At 41.3% G+C, this 21,438-nt stretch overlaps 1 protein-coding gene across 4 annotated transcripts in view; it reads right to left on the bottom strand.

The window, feature by feature from the left end:
* The window catches only part of RGS7 (regulator of G protein signaling 7), a 2,057,596-nt gene that overhangs the window by 353,324 nt on the left and 1,682,834 nt on the right, over positions 1–21,438 (bottom strand). For all 4 annotated transcript variants that reach the window (XM_069607899.1, XM_069607897.1, XM_069607898.1 and 1 more), the window contains exon 11: positions 7,069–7,167. In XM_069607899.1, coding sequence (XP_069464000.1) covers positions 7,069–7,167 — 99 coding nt within the window. The remainder of the gene's footprint in view (positions 1–7,068; positions 7,168–21,438) is intronic.

The raw sequence follows: 21,438 nt of genomic DNA on the forward strand, positions 1-21,438 counted from the left end.
TGGCACCCGGAGATTCAAACTACTAAGACAACTACGTAACAGTGGTATGTGTCTGACCCCAAAAGAAACTTGGATTTAGGTTTACATACATGGAATGTAAGTGTTGCCTCTTGGAATGTCTGGGGTTTTGGCAAATTAGTACAAGACAACAAAATCACTCAAATATTGAGTGGGTATACAATTGTCCTCACGCAAGAAACATGTGCATTAGAAATGTTGCTTTGGGGTGGGCCTTGCATATTCCAGCAGCCTGCTATTATAGAAAAGGGAGGTAGACCGGCTGGTGGTCTATATATAGTCTATGTATAGTGTTGCAGCAGGGTTTTGAACCAAGTGGAAGGCTTGTTTATACGGATCTGTGGGGTGTCTTAGCCATGTAAATCCAAGTTTTAAATAATTCTGTAGTGAATCGGATATTGATAGTTGGCATCCATCATATTCTGTCGATTTAGGGAGCGTTCTTGGTAGGCTTGCCAATGTACTCGAATTATATCAAATTGAGCCAACTGCTGATGAAAATTTGCTTGCCAGCGATTGGAACTCTTTTTGTATACCGTTTGAGAATTGCCTGGGGGAAGCTGTTATTGGTGATTTGAGTTATAGCTTAATAAAACAAGACAATGATATACAGATATGACAGTATCTGGGAGGAAGTGAAGACGCATGCTTTGATGCTGACCTCTATCAACACAAACGTTGAAGATCTGGAGGCCTGTTTGGGACATATAGTTTCCGTAGGACCGGTTTCCCTCTGGACAAAGTAATGGGAACATCCTATTGAGTCGGACAAAGAAGACCACATTGTCATAGAGGACCCGGTTCTGGAGATAGGGCCCCAGACTACAAGGCCTGAGGAGGGCCCAGGAGGGGGGACCTGCAACCCAGGAGGGGTACCTTTAGAAAACCTGAACCTGCACGACGGGGAAGAGGGGGCTTCAGACCCACTAGCTACTACCTCGCCAAAAGGTGGGAGGGGGAAGAAGTTGAAAAAACAGAAGCAGGCGCAAAGGAAAAACATTTCATCACGTAAATATATGCGCAACCTTATGATTCCTGTTTAAAAAAGTGGGGACTTGCAGAAAGAAGCAGCTGCAGCAGATCCTGATTCGGCTTGCAGAGGAAGCTTCCAGTGAAGTGTCCATGCACAAAGAAGTTGGGGCCTAGCCACTAAGAAGTGTCATCACCCAAGCCCTCTCAGCTGTTGGACACGGGGGGCTTGGGGTCTCTTCTCAGAATGTTGCGGTTTATATAAACCCTAGAGGGGCCTATTTGCATGCTATAGCCCCTAAGGGGCTCCCCGGGTGGTAATTGTTCTGAGGTGGAGGCAGTGAGGGTCCCATTATGGGGCAGGGTGGAGGTAGGGGGGCACACTGGGTTGAATGTAATATTCACAGATCCTGAAGTTCTGATGAAAGAGACTCCACCTCCCCAGTGCCCATATTATCTTAAGAAACCGTCTGTTGATGTCCCTTAGGGGGTCGAGTAAAACCCCCTCCTAAACAAGTGGGACCAAGATACGGGTGCACAAACTGAGGGGAAATGGCCCTGAGGAGGATCAGTGTCCCCTGGGGATTGTCGCACCACCAGTCTCTAGTCTTTTACCAGTGGTAATTAATAAAGTTGTGACGTTGGGAGCTTCTGACTCAGGTGGTCGATCTAAGGGTGAGGGCTCGAACTTGAATCTGGGGAAACTCTCAACAAATTGTATACACCTATTGAGCAGAGTGGGGATGACATGCCTTTGGATACGAGAGGGATCATACACCTACTGGTTTTGACTCTGTAAATTCCTCACTAAAAGAACATACCAATAAAATGAAATTAAAATCATGGGCGAGGGGTCAAGACAAGCCCTATAGTTTACAGGGCCCTGTAAAGAATGTGCGGTTTGGAGATTGACTGCCCGGCCCGATCCTGGCCATCTGTGTTCCAGGTGGCGTGAATGATCGGCCAATTTTTGGTCCCAGGCTGACTTATTTAGGTCAGCTGGGTTGCAATATCCTTGAGCTTTCAAAGTTGCTGGGGGATTCAGTCCCAATTTGTATAAATTACACAAATGTTCTTCTGATTTTCGCTGAGCTCATGTCCTTACGTGCTTTGGACTTCGCTAAAGTGTTCTTTCCGGATAGGCGGGACCTTAAGCATTCTGTGCTATATTTTGGCTCAAGATTGGTTATGGACTTGAGCCTGTCAGAAAGGACTAATCTGCAGATGTTGGGTTTTAAGGTTGTGAAGGGGTATGAATAGGGTTTTACATTGCAACCTGCTAGGACAAGAGCTCCTCTAGGGCTCCACTAACCAACATCTGCAATGGATGTGCTGGCCCTATAGACAGGATGGACAGGGTTTCCCAGGGGGGCGGTTTTACGATCCAGCTCCTGCCCGGGTACATGGGATGGCACGATGACGAACCAGGTTTGCCAGCCCCAGTAGTTGGCAAAATGGATTTAATACGTCTATCCTGGAACTCGTGGAGTAATCGCCATCTCTTTACCAACATGGATACTATTTTGGTTCTGCGAAAAGGCAGCTTTGTCTTTTTACAATAAACATGGTTGACCACCCCTCCCCTGTTAGAGGGATTTTGTATTTTTTTCAAGCAGCTAAACCTATTAAGGTGGGCAGGTGCCTAGTGGGGTGCCCATTTACTGCAATTGGTACAGGTCAGGGCTTGACCACTCAAGAATTCTCAAATTCCCTTTATGGAATTTTGGTGGTAGAAGTTTCTGTCCCTGGAGAAGACTTTTGTCTCCTGTTGGTTAATATTTATTGCCATAAGGGAGTGTGTCCATTGGAGGGATTCATACATTTTTTAACCTATCTTGTCTCCTGTTGGCAGTCAAAGAATGGGCACTGGCAGGTTATTTTGAGGGGAACATGTTTCAGACCTAGGGGATATGCTGCTCGCTCCGCCCTGCTTGGATTTTAAAGCTCAGGCGAGGATGAAATGGTGTTGTGCCACAGCTCCTGGGGATTGAAGCCTCTGAACGGGCAGATAGGAGTTGTGCGGCTGGCAACTCTGCATGGCTCTTTTTGAGCTATGTTCCAACTTTAGTATAACTAAAAACGTGGGGAGTGACCACAGTATTCGGTCTGCCACCTTCATTCTGAAATTTAAGCGCAAAGGACAAAAAGTGGGTGGCCCAACAAATCTGACAGTTTCCACAGCATGTAATAGGATTTGTTGGTCCCCACACAATGTAGGGACCCTAAACAACATTCTTAACATTGTGATGAATTCGTCCACCCTTGAATGGAAAAAGATGGTCTTTAATGTGGACCACTTTTATTTGAAAATTGAAGTATTTATGTCAGATTTATTAAAGTCCGGCGCCCCGGGTTTAACAAAACGTCCCAATTTTCATCCACCGCTTATGATGAATCAGTGGCCATAAAGAAATCTACCACTGGCTCTGAAATTAGAGCAATCAGGCGTTCCAGCTCTTCTGGGCCCCAGCAGCTTGCCTTGATTATAGAACTTTTATAAATTCAAAAAGCTTCCCTAATCCAGAAGGACGCAGAACAAATGCTACGGGTGATAATTACCAAAGACGCAGATGCGTTCTAGTCACTGATTAATGGTAATGATGTCCCTCTTATTCTCTCGCAGTCTAATACAGTGATGGAAAAAGAATGGGTCTGTTTCTTTGTCTGATCTCTATTCTTTGGGTAAAGCCAAGCAGGAACTTCCAATGCTTAGATACTCACCGGAAGTCTCCTTGGGGATCAAGGTCAGGGCTGATGCAGGAAGGGTTTTTGACCCAATCAACTCCTCCAAGAGCTCTAGGGCAGCCTATCCAAATAGCTTGACCAATAATACCTCAAGGGCAGATCCTTTTACTTGGACAAATGCGCTAGTTGTCCTGTTTAACAGCATAATTCAGTCAAACATTGTTCCACCTTCCTGCCAGACTGCCTTTGTTGTCACCATATTTAAGAGGGGTGCACGATTCGATCCAAAGAATTATAGACTGATTTCACTTTTGGATTTGGATAGTAAAATCTTTGCATCCCTCTTGTTTACTCATTTGGAGGCTTGGTCTATCTCGGTGAATAGGCTATAGAATTTCCAGATGCCTTTCAGAAAGCCCACTCTACCAACATTAACAGTTTGGTGTTAAGGGCTATCCAGGAATTGTGTTATGTTGCATCAATAGATCTATCAGGTACCTTCGATTGAGTGGATCGAAAAAGCCTTTGGTGGAAGCTGGACACCTGGGGTATTCCATGGGGTTTGTTCAAACTCATTATTGGCCTCCATGAGAATTCAGGAGTACAGGTGCGTTTGAACAGGGAAGGCGCTATGTTTGCTCATATTTCGACCCCTTCTGGTCTGAGGCAGGGATGCTCTTTGGCACCCTTCCTCTTTAATTTATATGTATCTCATGTAAATAACTATCTGAGCTCTGCCACTTTTGTTTCTTCAAACCTGGGTGATGTCAAAATCTCGTGTTTAGCATACGCAGATGACTTTTTATTGTTTGACAATTCACGGGTGGGCATAAAGAGGTTATTGAAACACATTGTGTATAGGTGATACATAAATAAACTATATAAATAAACAATCAATCAAAACAATCAATCAATTGAACTCTTTCTCTAAGTTTTCTGAAGACAATTGTATTCATATTAATTTGTCTAAAACTAAAATTCTTGTCTTCAGTTTTAGTAGGAAAAGAATCCATCTGGTGTGGCCCTCTGAGAATGCGGTCCTCTGCCCTTTGCCCAGTATGATTTATTTGGGATTTTTTATTTCTGCTGCTCCAGCCTCCTATAGCCTCCTATAGCGACTTTAAAATTCTCTCCCAGAAGGCGGCTCTTATTTCTAACCAATTGTTTATAATGAACAAAAAATGTGGCTGTTATTCCATCAAGCCAGTGTTACAATTGTACAAAGGGAAATGTGTGCCTAAGATTATATATGGCCTGGAACTTTATTTTAAGGTAGTTCCCAAATGACTGGAACTTATTGAAGCAAAAACATGGAGGAGAATACTGGGAGTTTCTAATTGTGTCCCTCTCGCTTCTATCAGATTTGAGTTGGGCTTAATTTCGATCAAGGCTCGGGTTCAATGGAACTCTCCGCTGTTGTATCTGAAACTACTTTTTCCTGTTCCTGCATCTCTGTATGTGGAAGCGAGCAATTCTATGGGCAGGACATTTTGTGTCGGAATTGCAAGTGTATTGTGAATCAGTCTTGGAAATCGCGAATGTAGGTATGGAAACCTTTATCGGCAATCCAAAAAAGGTTAAAAATCTCCTGTATGATTTAGACTCGGTCCAGACCATTGTTAAGTTTCACAGCTACCCCATGTTTGGCATCAGGAGTAATCGTTTGGTACATGATTTTGTTCCCTTGTATTAATCGGAGAGCAATTCTTATGGGATTTTGCTGGAATCTGCTCCCTACTCTTAAGATTTTGCACAGGTGAGGCATGGTAAACTCCAAAAGAGTACTGTTGCAGATTTTGCAAGTATAGGAAGTTAATAGAAACCGCTAGACATCTAATTGTAGAATGTCCTGCATTGAATCTTCAGCAAATTAATTATTTAGGAAAATTGTTCTTGGGAGTAAATTGGTTAAATAATGAATCACTCTGGAGTAGATCCTTATATTCTGTTTGAAATCCACTGCTTTTAAAATTGAATAATTAGTTTGATATCTGTATGGGTTTATGTATTGTCCATATTAAGTGCTTAAACTGGATGTTTTACATTTATTGTTTTCTTTCTGATTGCTTTATTCTTCTATGCTGTTTTTTTGTTGGTGTGCCTTTTTTAAAGACTTTTCTTTTTGAAATGTTTCATGTTGTAGTTTTCTTTTTTTATCAACCGTATACAATAAAAAAAAGTTTAAAAAAAAAAAAATGGGCCCCCACACATATTCAACAGGGCCTGAGTCTGGTACATTTAGGTACAGTACAGTTACCCATGACTGGTATGAAGACTGATGTAACCAGATGTCAAGCGGTGTTACAGAAGCATTGTACCAACGCAAGTGCAATTAGCACATAGGCAAATGTTGTCTTAGTGCAACAAACATTATTTCAGTGATTTTTTTTTCACCAGAGCAAGGTTTATCCAAGTCCAATTTATTTGCCCTTGTGGAAAAATGCATTAATGAATTAATATGCTTTCGTGCTAGGACCATTTTTAGCTAACCTAATGCTAATTGCACTTGCACCTAGGCAAACTTTCTGTAATATGAGCCTTGATGCGTTCATGGACAATATGCCACTCTTTGGTCTGGCCAGGATTTGCGCATCCCGGGCAACTGCCTAAAATCAGCTGTGTGTGGACCACAAAGCTACTAGCATCTGCCATGTCCTGCCCATAAAGCCAGGCCTGCATATGGAAGCCAGCTCAGCCCATTCTAATCTTGCACACACTCAAAATTAAATACAATCTAAAACGTTCGGACATTTTCAGAAGAGTATATTGACATTTTTCGAATGAAATATACCTGGAGTATAAAAGAGAAGCGTATTTAACTTACACATGTATAGTAGCCACACCACTCAGTAAACTCCAGTAACAATTTCAGGCTGACCAAAGAAACATAGTAAACATCTCCATAGAATGTATATGCAACAACACATAAGCAACAGCACACGAGGACTGACATCGATCCAATACTTGCAACAAAGCTCACACTCCCTGTGTACACCGAGTTGAAACTGCCAACAGAACACCACTCCTCTCACTATCCCACTATCCTACTCCCGCTTCACCGACTAACCCATCCCACCTTCTCATTTACAGATCCACCAGAGCGCCTGGGGACCAACTCTGTTGGTGACGGTGCGCGGTACAAATAACTTTAACATTGAACATATGAACATTTCTTCATACATATTCATTGTGGATTTCATGAACACCTGTCTGCATTTTTACTATTCAGTGGCTTGACAAATCCAGCCCCGCGCCCCTGAAATGAACCATAGGGCTCGGACAACCAAACATCTCTATGGCGTCATAGATTGCATGTCTCAAATTGCATTTTGTAATAGGATAACAACAGCTCCCCGATTGATGTTCAAGGGGTGTCCTGCATTTGTTGTCGCAAACCTGTTGGTGCAATTCATCTTCCGTGGGCTCCTTTGCTTCTGGCGCGGGTGTGTGCGTCGGACTGTGACTTCGTATGTCATTTTGTAATCCGTACACCGACTACATACAAAAAAAAAAAAAAAAGAAGAGCATTGGACACGCGTTTCATTTCATTTCAGACCTACAATAATTCGTAGCCTAGCAATAATTCTCAATCTCAGCACAGAAACAACAGCGCGTTTTCTTTTCGCGCCGCACTTACCCCACTCGAAAAAAAACTGCGTCATAAAGGAAACAGTGTGAACTACTACAAAAACATGTGTCATACGCGCGAGGGCTGATCAATCAGACGATGGCATTTATGGAGCAACTCTCCCTCGCTGACATTCTTGCAGCATTAAATAGGCAGATGAGTCTCATGTTTTCAAGATTAAAAACACACGCACAGAGCAGAGAAACCAGCAAATCAAATATTACTAAGACGAACAGGACAATTTCCCGCACGTTCATTCAAAACCTTCAGCTAACTGCCATCATTACCAAAAATGGAAACCAGCACAGCCATTTTATACTTTAGGGCACCCGTACTATACTCGATTTCTAAATGTAATTCAGTTGAAAAATATTGATACTTCTCCACTGAAAGCATCCACCAGTTACCATGAACCTTGCATTATTTATAATCTCTAAGCACCCGCTCAGCAGACACCTGCATACGGGCACTAAACACTGCCTCTAATACTGGCCAACGTCTTGGGTGTTGGTGAGAAGCTTAAGTGTAAGTTTCATTCAGAGGGGAGTCCCAAGCTCTTTCAGTTGACATCAGTGCTGCTAGGGCATGGCTTGCTGTGGGTTTGGGGTGTGTGAAAGTGCTGTAGTTGGCAGTAGTGTTGCTCTGTAAGTTTGGTACTGTCTCAGCTCTTTGATGGTACTGCCTGCCAAATGGTGACTGTGCATTTTCTTGAGATAAAGGTTGGGGAAAGTTGATGGAAGCATGAGCAATGGGTTGTATGTAAGACAGTTGCCTCCAAGCGTCAGGATAACAGGTGATAGAAAAAAAGAGATATTCTACACATTGCCATTCCTCAGCAGTGCACGTACACAAGCTGCGTCTTTTCGGCAACTTGGTTGTACTCTCGCCAAGTCAGCAATGAGCACTGATTTCCAGAGATCAAGGGTGGGCAAGGTAAAGGGCAGACATCCAGACTTCCGGTCCAACTTGTCCAACTACTTGGTTAGTCAGTGGACCTTGGCCTAGTCCGATCCTGGAGTCACTGCACTAACCTCTGTACAGCCTTCTCCTTTTTGACATGCCAGTAAGACAGTAGTTCCTGGGGGAGCTGCTGTGTTTGGAGTGAATTTATTTATGTATTTGAACTTGTAGACTACTTATGCCTAAGCGATGTACAAAAGTTACAAAATGAGAAGAACAAAACAAAATCAGGTAACACATAATAAAATCAACATGAAGCAACGATCTTATTGGTTATAAGTGCAGAGAAGATACGATTTGAGGGAAGAGAGGGTCAGAAGGAAGAAAAAAGGGGAAGAAAATCCCAAAATTTAGGAGCACAAACAGAAAAGGAAGGAAAACAGGATTGGGCACAGAGGTGCAGAGAGCATTTAGTAAAAGTGAGAAGCAGAGACCAAGAAGGAGAATAAACTAACATAAGCAAGGAAAGAGAAGAGGGAGCCAAACCCCAAATACATTTTGAAACAATGCATAGAAAGTGAAACTGGGCAGAATAGGAGAGCTAGCCAAGGGAGGCTAGGGACAGTGATCTAGACAAAAGAGGAGGACGCTGATTAGAAGCGTAGCAAGCACTGTTGAAGATAATTCAAAGGATAAAGAACATGAGCCAGGAGTCTTAGGAACACTGAGGAGCTATAGTCTAGCTGAGAAAAGATCAGAGTGAGAAAAACATTTGAGGAGTAGAGAAAGTGAGAAAAGGATGAAACTGGTGGATGTCCTGAAGGTGACAAGAACAGGAACATGCAATAGAGGTGAAGATAAAAGAAAAAGAGGGATCGCAGGAAAACACCTAGACTACAAGCAGAAGGCAAAAGCAAGAGAAAATAAATATAAGGAGGAGGAGGCAGCAATGGGGTGAGGGAGCAGGAAAGAAGAGGAGCTCAGTCTTGGATTAGTTCATGTGGAGAGAATGAACAAGCATCCAGGGCTTTATGGCAGGTAGGCAGCCATCTATAATATGAGCTAAATGAAGATTAATGAATCTCCATAAAAGTGGCAGTTCAGGCCAAAATACCGAATTATAGAGGAGAGAGGAATTTGTTAGGCAGTAAATAAGAGATCGGACTGAGCTTTGGGGAACACCAAAATGTAGGGAAACAGTGGAAAAATGAGCAACAGCCAAGGATGCAGAACTGGAGCGATCTGAAGGGTAAGAAAACCAGGAAAGACCAGTTAGAGAGATACCAACAGAACAAACAGTGAACCAGAGAGCAGCGTGATCCATTTTATCCAACAGAGCAGGTAAGCCCAAAGGAATAAGGAGCAAAGAATGCTTGGAATGACTTGGAGAATTGAAAACATCTGTGATGTAAAGGGGAATAGTTTCAGCTGAGTGATTGGGCTGGAAACCAGATTGAAGTTGGGGTGAAAAGAGAGCTTGAATCAAGATAACAAGAGAGTTGAGAGTCAAGAGATCATTCGAGAAGTTTAAAAAGAGAAGGGAGAAGAGAAATAAGATGACAGTTGGATGGAAGGGAAAGAGGAAGAGTGGGATTTTTGAGAACATGCACAACCGGAGAGTTCTAGAAAGAAAGAGGGAATGCACGAAAGGAGTGCAAGGAATTAAATAGTGTGGCAGAGAATAAAATAAAGATACTCTGAAGAGAAAATAGTAGAGCAGAGGGTATCAGCTTATTGGCGGAAACGCTTGATTGAAGCTTCGGAGAGATGAGCAACAGAAGAAAAGAGGGAGAAGGAAAGCAAGAGAATGTAGGCAGGGGAAGAGAGACAAAAGCAAAAGAAAGACAGCAAATTTACATCTTAGAAGTAAAGCAGGAAGCAAAATAAGGGGCAGAGACTGCTGAATTCAGAGTATGACCAGGGGCAAGAGGAGATTATTATGAAGAGAAAACAAACAACGAGGATGAGTGGAACATTAAGTGTGGGGGGATTAATAACACAGTCTTTTGACATGGAATACATGTATATCATAAAGTGAATGGCGAGAGAAACGAGCAGTACAGACAGCAGAGGGCAAGCTTTCTGGTATCACCCCAAACCAACAAAGCCCTTTCTGTACATGACATCTCACCACATTGTCCCTGAGAAATGTTCTATAGGGAGCGGGTCATGGGTTATAGACATCCAGGTCCATTCATCTAAAAGTAAATACACCAAAAGTAATTTACACATAGGTAAATATGCTGAACTGTAATATTACTCATATGATAAATTACTGTGTAACCAGAGTTATGTCACAAAGGCACCTGAGCTCCAATATCAGTCCCCACAAGTGTCCCCTCTTCTTCTAAATTGCCATTCTTTTTTCCCTAGATCACAGTACTAGGTTTGCGTGGGTAGAATCAATTTTGGAACCTCCTAATAAGGATTACTCTCTGCCTTTTCTACCGAGTTGTTTAACTCAAAGAGAAGTATTCATCCATTGTTGGAGACTCAAGGTTCTCAAGAAATGAAACATCCTTTGCAACCCACTTTCCAGAATCACATTTTGGGCATGTTGGTGGGTAACAGAGTCTGCCTGGCATTTGCAAGGGATTTTAATATCTCTCTTTGGGACTAGAGCAGAACTCATGTTACCTCGGTGGGAATTCTGCAGGAAAGAATAAGAGGTACTCTGACTTAACCTAGATGGTATCCCTGGAGACAACATACACCTTCACACAGACCTACAACAAGTTTTAACCAGACCCCAAAATGACCAATTTGGGAAGACACGTGGGAAGCTTTCTTGGCGGAACCCCATGACTTTAGTGTTCCTCGCCAGTGAAGCGGGGTATCAAGACTATCACCGTTCAAGTGTACGCCCTCATGAGTACCTGTTATTTCATATCTCTGGCACTTTTAAAACACCACGCTCTTCGCATGCCTTGAATAGGACAATACGCGTTACCAATAACTTTAAGCTGTACCACTGCGGTGCTACCAGCAGACTGAAGTCTCGCATTGCAAGTTGGCAGCATGGGACACTTCTCTCCAGCCTTGCCTGTACTCTACTGGCTTCCTATCACCAGATAGATCCTAACCAGAGCAGCTTGTATCATCAGCAAAGCCCACTTTGGTGTTCGCCCAAAACTGAGAGGATGTAAGGATGGGTTGCTGCTGTAGCTGGTCAGTATTACTCTACCCTTTGAGTCTACATTGAAACCTTAATACCTTAATGCCTCACTATCTTTGTAAGTGGACTTGAAACCTTAAATTAAAATATATATGCCTGCGACAGGTGTCTACTACTGTCATAGCCTTGAACTTAACATTTTGCATTACGCAAGGTTTTTCTGTGTGATATTCTCGGACATGCTACACAGCTCTTCTAAATGTTGTATTAACTTAAAATGTGTACCATACTTTATTTGTGCTCTTCTCTCTTACACGCTGGCGTGAATAGGAGTTGCTACCTCATAGTGAATATATGTATTTGAAAAGCAGCAGATTTATTTTTAATGACAATTAAGCTAACAGGCGCAACCAGTAGGACATTCAATTAAGGATGACAGAAGACTTGTTTTGATGGTTTTCAAGCTGTGATTAAAAGCAGCATCGGGGGAAGTGGTGCAATTTCATTTGCTTAACTCAATGACCTGCTCATATAAGAGGCGAAAAAGAAAAAGGTGAATTATAAAGTGCAGTGAAAAGGGGTACAAGGACGTTCAGTAAAGACTTGTTAAATGGCAGGTCTGCGACGCCTACTCCAAGTCAAAAAGATACGCCATAAAGAGTAAACATGATCAACACAGTATGCAAAAACTCAGCCTCTCTCTGGCCGTTTTCCTTTGTCTCTCACCCTCACTCTCACAAATGTTCTGCTTCCTATTCAGCCTTCCTATTTATTCCATGTCCTCCGTTAATCTCCCTCGCCCTATCTCTTTCTTGTTCTCTCCCTCTCTCTTTCTCCCAGCCTCCTTTGCTTCATTCGACTTCTTGCTAACTACCCACCTCTCCACTTCCCTCTATATCCCTTTCATCCCTCTAGCAACCTTGCCTTTTCTCTTTCGCTACATACATACACACACTGTTATTTCAAACTCATTCCTTCCATTTCTCTAACCATCCCTTTGCATTTAGATACCCCCTCACTCGTTTTCTCTCTCTCTCTCTCCCTCTGACTCCCACGTATTGCCTCTGACTCCCACTTGTTGTCTCTGATGTCATTTGTACATGAAAAAGGACATAAACATATTTGATTTAAAGGTTAGGATGTATTCATTACTAATTTTTTAGGAAATACATTCATAGAACTCAGTGGTCTACCCACACATTACTTCATGTGAGATAAAACAAAAAAAAGTTAAACATGTATATGCGATGAAGTATATTGATTTGAGTAAACAACTCCATTTCTACAAGTCAACAAGCCAAGTGCAATGCAATGCAATGTGGTCTTGTATAGCATACTTCTCCCATTTTGGTGGGCTCTCAGTGGGGGTCTTTCAAGAAAAGAGGAATGGGGTGGTAATGGGATAGAGAGAAAGGCAGATGTGAATCCTGTGGTGTTGATGTTTGCAAATTGGAAGTAGCCAAGTCAGCGTCGGAGCAAAAGAGGGTTGGGGAGAGTGGAAGATCCCCAGGAGTTCCGCCTGCATATCCTTGTGCATGTCCCCATCAGACTGGTTATTTTGGGTCAAGAACTTGCCACATCCAAATAATAGAAAAACGTCATTGAGGGTGATGGCCTACCGGTGCTACTTGGCTACTTGCTAGTGCAGAGACCTGGGTGCTGGACAACAAGGTGAGTTGTGTTGGTTTGGCATTTGGCATCATTAAAGTTATTTACAGTGGCAATGGCAGCATATATTATTCAAGCAGTATCATGAATAGAATTATGGCATTTATTCTGGGTGCAGAATCATGATCATGATATACATTGGGCTTTGCTGCCACATACTGTGGGTGCAGCATCATGAACATGAGATATATTGTCAATAAAAACATATATTGTAGGCAACACTTAATGAAAGTGATTTATTGTGGGCGTCACATCAAAGTTTTTTACCGTGAATGTGTAGGCAGGTATGTTGTGCGCTTCTTCCTGAAAGTGATTTCCAGAGCAATGCTGGCTTTTATCGTGGGCACAGCTTCATGAAAGTGAACTACAGTGACAATGCACACCTATTTTGTGGATTCAGGTTCATGAAAGTGACTTACAGTGGCATTTCGGGCATATAATGTAGGTGCAACACATTAAAGTGACTCCCATTATCAATGCTGGCATATATTGTGGGCACAACTTCATAAACATGGTTTACAGGAGAAATGCTGGCATGAATTATGGGTGCCACATTAAATGTATTTACAGTGTGGATATTGGTATATATTGTGGGCACAGGTTCATGATAATTATTTTCAGTGTCAATGTAACCGCATATTGTGGGAGCAACATCACATCAAACTGACTTACAGTACGAATACTGGAATATATTATGGGTGCAGCTTCATGAAAGTATTTTACAGTTTTATGCTGCCATAGACCGTTGACATTGGCAGCATTAATAAGTTGTAAAATGCTCCTGGGTGCACTTTCAACCTGACAGCTATTGGCATTTTCTCTAGTGTTGCCCTAGCAAAAAAATAAAAAGAATTGTATGGGTTTTTGCACAATTGTGCCAAAAAATGCTGTAAAAAAGCATCATTTCAGCCCATTATTTTGAGCATTTTCTTGCGGAGGAGAACCACCCCAAACTCTACATTAATCGAGGGCACCCGTACTATACTCGATTTCTAAATGTAATTCAGTTGAAAAATATTGATACTTCTCCACTGAAAGCATCCACCAGTTACCATGAACCTTGCATTATTTATAATCTCTAAGCACCCGCTCAGCAGACACCTGCATACGGGCACTAAACACTGCCTCTAATACTGGCCAACGTCTTGGGTGTTGGTGAGAAGCTTAAGTGTAAGTTTCATTCAGAGGGGAGTCCCAAGCTCTTTCAGTTGACATCAGTGCTGCTAGGGCATGGCTTGCTGTGGGTTTGGGGTGTGTGAAAGTGCTGTAGTTGGCAGTAGTGTTGCTCTGTAAGTTTGGTACTGTCTTGGAACTGTACTGGTACTATGTTGTGTATTGTGAGTTGCTGCAGTGTTCAATAATTGTGTGAATAGTTTGAGGTGGAGGGAAATGAAGATGAGAGTGGAATGGTTAAGTGATGGGGAAACCTTTGCTTCAATGGGTTGTTCAGGTATTGTTAGAATGGTTACTCATTTTATCTATTAGTGATGATTCTTGCTGTTCCAGTTTTGTTCAAAGTGCAAGGGGAGACCAAACCAAACAAGAGAAATGTCCTGCCCTACTTGGTTGGTGCCTTGAATGGTTGGCCACAAGAGTTTCTTGAGAGAATGTTGGTCCAACTCTATACAGAGGTAGTGGGGAGAGCAACCAATAGAGTGCAACCTATAAGAGTCTTGGCGTTTGACTTTTGTGTAGGTTTGTGGCATGCATGCATACTTTTGGGTGGAGGAGGGTCTGTCTGATTGTTGTTTCAGAGAGTGGGTGTCTATTGTTTGAGAATGTTGTGCTTTTCCATGCTGAGTTAGCCAAGTAGCCAGGTTTTTATGGATTTTCTGAAGGCCAGGAGGTTTTCTTCTGTGGCATTGAATACTAGAGTTTGGTTCAAAGGAAGGAGATGGAAGATGTGTTGTGATGTTTCTGGTTGTATATGGACATTGTCACGTGGGCCCCATAGTTAGATCAAAGTGTTCTCAGGTGTATTTTGAAGTGAAAGCTGGACCCCAACTACGGAAGGCGGAGTAGGCAATGCATATCGTTCTGAAGTAAATCATCCATTTGATCAGAAGCCAGTGGCGTGTCGAGAGGGTTTGATGTGTTTTTCTCTTTGATGTCTCACAAAAGGAATCACTGCCAAGACTTTCACTATTTGTAGCCTATTGAGTGGGGAATCTGGGAGCCCCAGGTAGATGCAATGGGGGTGGTTTAGCATTGATAGTTCTAGAGTGATCACTGCCATGGATCTGTGCATGAAGTTCATCTAAGGCATAATGAGTCAAATTGTTCTGAATTGAAAGAAACAGCATCTTAAAATGGCTTTAGCCTGTGGTTCAAGTGTGATGTTGCTGTCCTTCAAGATCCTAAGGATTCTGACTGTTGTCGTAAGCAGAGAACAAGATTATATTTCTTAATGCCACAGGATTAGTGTGGCATTGGATGGTGGGGTATGGTAATTGATGGTGTGTTATGATAATCATAAGCTCACCTTTGGTTGTGTTAAGTTGTAGTCCATTTGTCTACATCAAGGAAATAACATGTGTGCACCACGTAGTATGATTTGGTGCATTTGATGATAAATAGTGAGCTTGTAGATAATTTGTGTATCATTATCACAGCTGAAGCAAATGAGGCCTGAAGTATTGATAAATTGAAGGTGCTAGGTCATGTGGATGTCAAAAAGGTTAAGTAACAGAGTGGATCTTTGTGTATTCCACATAGGAGTTTGTGGCGACTGACCTGGAGGGATTAGCGTGTGTTGTTTAGGCCCTGTCAAAAAGGAATGAAGCGTTCAAGCATAAAGCAGATCCTTTTAATCTGATGTTCTCTAGTCTTTTAGGTGGCATCTAATGGCTGATAGTGTCGAAAGCAGCCAAGATATTCAGTAGGTTGAGTGCCTCTGTGTTGTTTTTAAAGGTGAAATATGATGTAAGATATGTTTGTTAATTGTTTGCTAATTGAATTAACTGATTTTAGGGTTCAGCTCATGGTCAGATACAAGCTATAAAATACTAGAATTTAAGGGATATTTTAACACAATAAAACATAGTGCATATACCTGATCTAAACTTTCATAGCAACCTTTCATGCACATACTTGGGTGAAATTATGCTCGTGTTAGTTTCATAGGTAATCTCTATGAAATAATTCCCACACAGCTGACATGACAAGCAACAAAGAGTGAGACAACTCAACCCCAGCCCCGCAAAAGGTTTTGCAATTTCAGTTGTAAAACGACTACGCAAAGAAATTGTCATAATTCCAAACGTTTTGCTCGGTGCTTTATCCAAATGTTTGACATATTCTAGTGCTCATAGATTGTCATCACATTGAGAATTCATAAATTAAAGGAAGGATCATCAGTTAAGCAAAGTCATTCATAACTGGAAGATGACAATCTGCAGGTGAATAAAAGCATTGCTATTTTGATCTGATATTTAATATAACCATGAAATTGGTGGGGTTTTCACTGAACCTGCTAATCTTAAACCTACTGAAAATGGAAGCCCTGCGAACAAACACGAAAGTGTATGTAACCTTTGTTGACTTTTCCATGGCATTTGATATGATTGATCGGGAAGCGTTGTGGCATAAATTGGAAGTGTGGGGTTGTCCCGCAGACATACTTGCGGCAATTAAAGAACTACACACAGACACTTCAATTGCGATTCGTCTCGATCAATCAGGCTCCCTGTCTGCCCAAAACAAGACTCACAAAGGGGTGAAACAGGGATGCCCGTTGGCAGCTGCAATCTTTAGTCTCTTCATTTTTGATATTGGCAAAGCAATCCAATCTGTGAGGGCTTTTCCACCGAAGCTTAACTCATCGCCGATAAGTTGGTTGTTGTACGCCGACGATCTGGTAATTCTAGATCAAACCCCAATTGGCCTTCAACGCAAACTTGACGCGGTACAAAAGTACGTGAGCATGAATAGCTTGAAGATAAACCCATCAAAGACTGAAATATTGGTGTTTGAGAACCTAAAAACGCGCCAAAAACAAAGGTGCTAAAAACACGTATGGTCATTAGATCAAGTTGACCTTTGCACTTCAAAAACCATAAAATACCTGGGTATGATTCTGAACTCTAGTATTTGTGATGAACCTTGGGTGACTTATTCCAAGAGGAAATGCGGACAGTTGGCATGTCAGGGTCTTGTAATACACAAAAAATATGGGCGTTTTTCAATGCGACCGTTGAGAAACTTTTATGAACAGAAAGTGGTCCCGATTTTGACATACAGCGCTGAAAATGCCTTTGGTTGCCCGCTGACACATTGGGCTTCATTGGAACACATGTTCTGGTCCAAGGCTCTAAGTCTACCAATTGGAATCTCGACAGCATGCATAAGGTACGAACTTGCTATGTATCGATGCATGCTAGGATCTGCTGGAACCAACTAGCCTTGTTCCGGAAATCAAGAGCAGACAAGGGAATTTTCCAATTTAAGATTCTTCACAACGCTTGTGCTAGAGGCCCAGATATTCTGTCTCAATGGGTGAAACGATGTGAAGATCTACTAACAATCAATAACATTAGCTTGAAAACTCTTCATTCAAACCCGGCAGCAGCTAAAGTGAAGATTTGGCGTGCCAATTGGATTAACACATGTAGTGAGCGCCAGACTGCCAGTGCGATGAAAAATGCTCCCGCTGAAGCGAGAGGCTACAATGTGCTGCAACCTTATATGAATCGATTTCCAAATTCGAAAGCCCGTAGACTATTCATGTTATTCCGGCTGAACGCGTTTAGAATGAAAGATCGCACCAGCCAGTGGGCGGGGGATGCAGGTCTAAATCTTACTTGTCGCATCTGTAGCAATGAGATGGAATCCCTCAAGCACCTTGTGCTATTCTGTCCAACCTTAAAGAATGAAAGATCTATTCATCTGGGCCAGTGGTATGTTAACCATCAGTCATTGTGTGCGGAGGATTGGTGGCAGAGAATGTGGAACGGTTTGGACATGAAACTAATTATGCCCCTGTCTTCGTTTTTGGCCGTAATTGAGGAGAGGATAAACAAAAATTCAACTGAAGGACTTCTAGGTAATGAAGTCAAATACAATAAAGGCTGACTGAATTAATGTGAAAAACTGCGACCAGGAGAGGAGCCATAGTTAATGCCTGGGGTCATGGGAATGGAGGAAGTCAGCGGGGGCATAATATTAAGATGCTAATTTTTGTTTTGTTCTGTTGTGTAATATTTTAAAGGTTTGAATTTAAACCAATAAAATAAAATAAAAAATTAAAAAAATATATACCCTTCATGTTGCAACTCAATATTAGTTTTACTGGGTCCAAATGTTGCATGAATGCATAGATTATTCAATAGAAAACAGTTCTATACCTTGCTCTACTTATCCAATGATATACTGTTAAGGTTGCATATAAAATAACTCATGGTGCAAGATGCGGGTGGGATGAGCAAAGGCAGGATTGTAGAATGTAGAGGGCAAATGCTGATGGGAAGCTTCAGCCTTTGTCTTATATTACACTTTTTGAATCTAAACAAATGCTACACTTGATAGGCCACATGTAACAAGAAGCTGTGTATTAAAAGGCTTAATTATGATGAGGCGCCTGACTTGGCCAGACTGGCAAAGACCTCATAAGTTCCAGAAAACTAAGAAATCTAATTGTTTGATTTCTTGAAAATGCCTGGACCTACTTCAATAATAAATATCAACAAAAAAAAATAGAACTGAAAGTGAGACCTTGTTAAAGGAGTTAATCAAGAAAACAACAGGCTGTACTTCAGATACACTTTTCCCAAAAAAAGGGATTAATCAAAACCAAAGTTTATTTCTGAGGATGTGATGGCTGACGCTCTGGATTTAATAGCACTATCTTCTCCTGTTATGCATAAATCATGACCTTGTAAAGTATTATTGGTCTCATATGAATCTCAAGCTGATGCTAAGGATCCTTTAAAGCAGTGATCCCCAAAGTGGAGCTTGGGAGCAACATGTGGCTCGCGGCACCGTAACTTGTTGCTCGCCAGTTGCTCTGGGCAATGGTGTGGAGGGCTACAAGGAGGTGCTGAAGGGATGAGACCTCAGTAGCAGTATAGCCAGGACAGAGTCCTCAACTGTTCGAGAATGTTGGCAAATAAGCCTGCTGTAGTTCCAGTTGGCTCATTTTTGTAGATGCAAGATTTGAGTTTGTTGCAACCATGCACATAATTTTTCAGTAAATGTCCTTACTTAATATAGCAGTGTCACTGTTAAAATCCTGTCATCTTCAGATACTTTGCCCACCGTGACAAATGTATTAATGAGCCAAAGAATTGAACCATTTTCCCATGTTTGTGTCTTGGAGAAAAGTGTCATATTCGTTCCTTTGCATAGCTAGCAGGAAGATGATTGACAAATATGTGGCATGCATGCCCAGCATTCCTTTATTAAATAATGTGCATGCACTGCTTTTTGTATGAGTGAGGTTTGTGTTTGATGCCAGCATGCACTATATTTAACTGAAATATTACTTTTTTCACCTATTTTTATGACATAGTTTCCTAGTGGAAGCATTTTCAGCATTGGATCCTCTGTCCATCTGGCATGTGGATAATGGGCAGATAAGGCAAATGCATGGCATATTTTTCATAATTAATTTGCCCTATATTCTAATCGAATTAAGTTACTGTTAAATTCAAATTAACAAGTCAATTAATTAATCCAAATACATAAACGACCAAACCCATCTATGAAGTGATTATCAATGCTCCAAGTTTGAACCAATGTTTGCCACTAGGTTTTGTGCAAAATCCATTTTGGGCAGAGAAAAGAGTCTACAAGTTATTCCGAAAATGTTTGTGATTTTTTATTCCTAACCAATTTTTCACCAATGTTTCACACCCGCAGGTACTTTGAATTGCACTATTTGCCAGGTAACCTCCAAAGCCCCAGTGAAGGGATCTGTAAAGCCTACCATCTCACGACCAGTATTACTCAATCAATATTTATTTAATCATGTTTCTCCATTAAGTTAGCAACATTTAAAACATGTATCATGTTTTCTAAAATTCACATAGAACAAGCCCAAAATAAAAAGTAGCTTTACATATTCAAAAAGTAACATATTCAAACAAGCTATATATAAAAACCTGATCATTACAATTAATTATATAAAACATAGCTTCCATACATGTCCACATGTATGCAAAACACTGAAACAACGACAAATTAACAGAAAATGAGCCAACTCATTGACTCCCATTTGGCATGCACACGTTTTCCTTTATTGAGGGTTGGATAAATTGAAACGTATCATTAGAATCGGCCTCCTTTATTCTGGGGAACTTATTTTGCAGATTTCTCCTTGTTTACTTATATATGTTTACTTAAGTCTAATTCTAAAGCTAAAGAGGGCAGTTTATGTATATTTTGGACATCTACCTCTCTCCCCATCAGACAAGCTCTTGCTTTAAGAGCTATTTTGAGTTGAATTAATGTGGCCTATTTAGATGCCACACCCTATGCAAATGGACAGTTCCTTACAACGCCTGTACCACAAGTATTTTTCTTTACTAGGGGAGGCTGCAATCACACACACTGAAATTCACTTTATAATTTGCAGAACACTCCAGATGCGCTTTTAAAAAATGAGTTAAAAATCTTAACTGGGTTGACACCTTCAAACTGAACACCCCCAATTCAGCTCATAAGGCACTACCAGGTGTACCTGGAGGAAGCCCTGCTATTTGGCACAGGAATTTATTTTGAAATCCCTCCAGGACACAACAGATCAAAACGCCCCAGATTTTTCTGCCATAAAAAATAATGGAACAGACCTTTGCCTTATATATCTCCAGGCACCTGTTCAATCTGAATGCCCGAGACTTGAAATAACATTTTAAAAAGACTTTTAAACCTTAATGATGCCCATTCAGCTGTCATCCTAAAATGATTGACGCAAGCACAGCTCTTTAAGAAAAGTAGGCTCCCCCTCCCTACATTCATTTAAAAACTAGCTTTCCTGAATAACATAAACATAATTTTGTTTTTTATCATATTTCAGTTTAAACTATAGATCCCAAAATAGTAATTTGTGTATAGCAGGCCCCGTTGGAGACCTGCCACGTTAAATCCAAAATGGACGTGTCAATGGCATAAAGAAGCATGCTATAAAATGTACCTTTGGGAGAAGGTGAATTAACTTTCCTAAGAGAAGCACTTGAGTCAAAGTCTGAAAGGAATACTTTGGGGCCAACTGACATCCCTGCTTTTCAACTTTATTGGTGGGAAAAAACAATGGATAATTCCCCTATCCTGTATATCAGACAGATGCTGAGTGTCTGCGTATCACAGTTGATTACAATTTAATAAACAATTAGGGACTCATTAAAATGCAAATTACACCACAAGATGTTTCCATCAATAAAATCAAATGCTTTCTCCAAATCTGAAAAAAGCCACAATTAATCTCCCTCCCTTAACCTTAACATATTTCTCCATGATGGTG

This window comes from Ambystoma mexicanum, chromosome 4q (assembly GCF_040938575.1).
Source record: "Ambystoma mexicanum isolate Mex_15411 chromosome 4q, UKY_AmexF1_1, whole genome shotgun sequence".
In the NCBI taxonomy this organism is placed as follows: Eukaryota; Metazoa; Chordata; class Amphibia; order Caudata; family Ambystomatidae; genus Ambystoma; species Ambystoma mexicanum.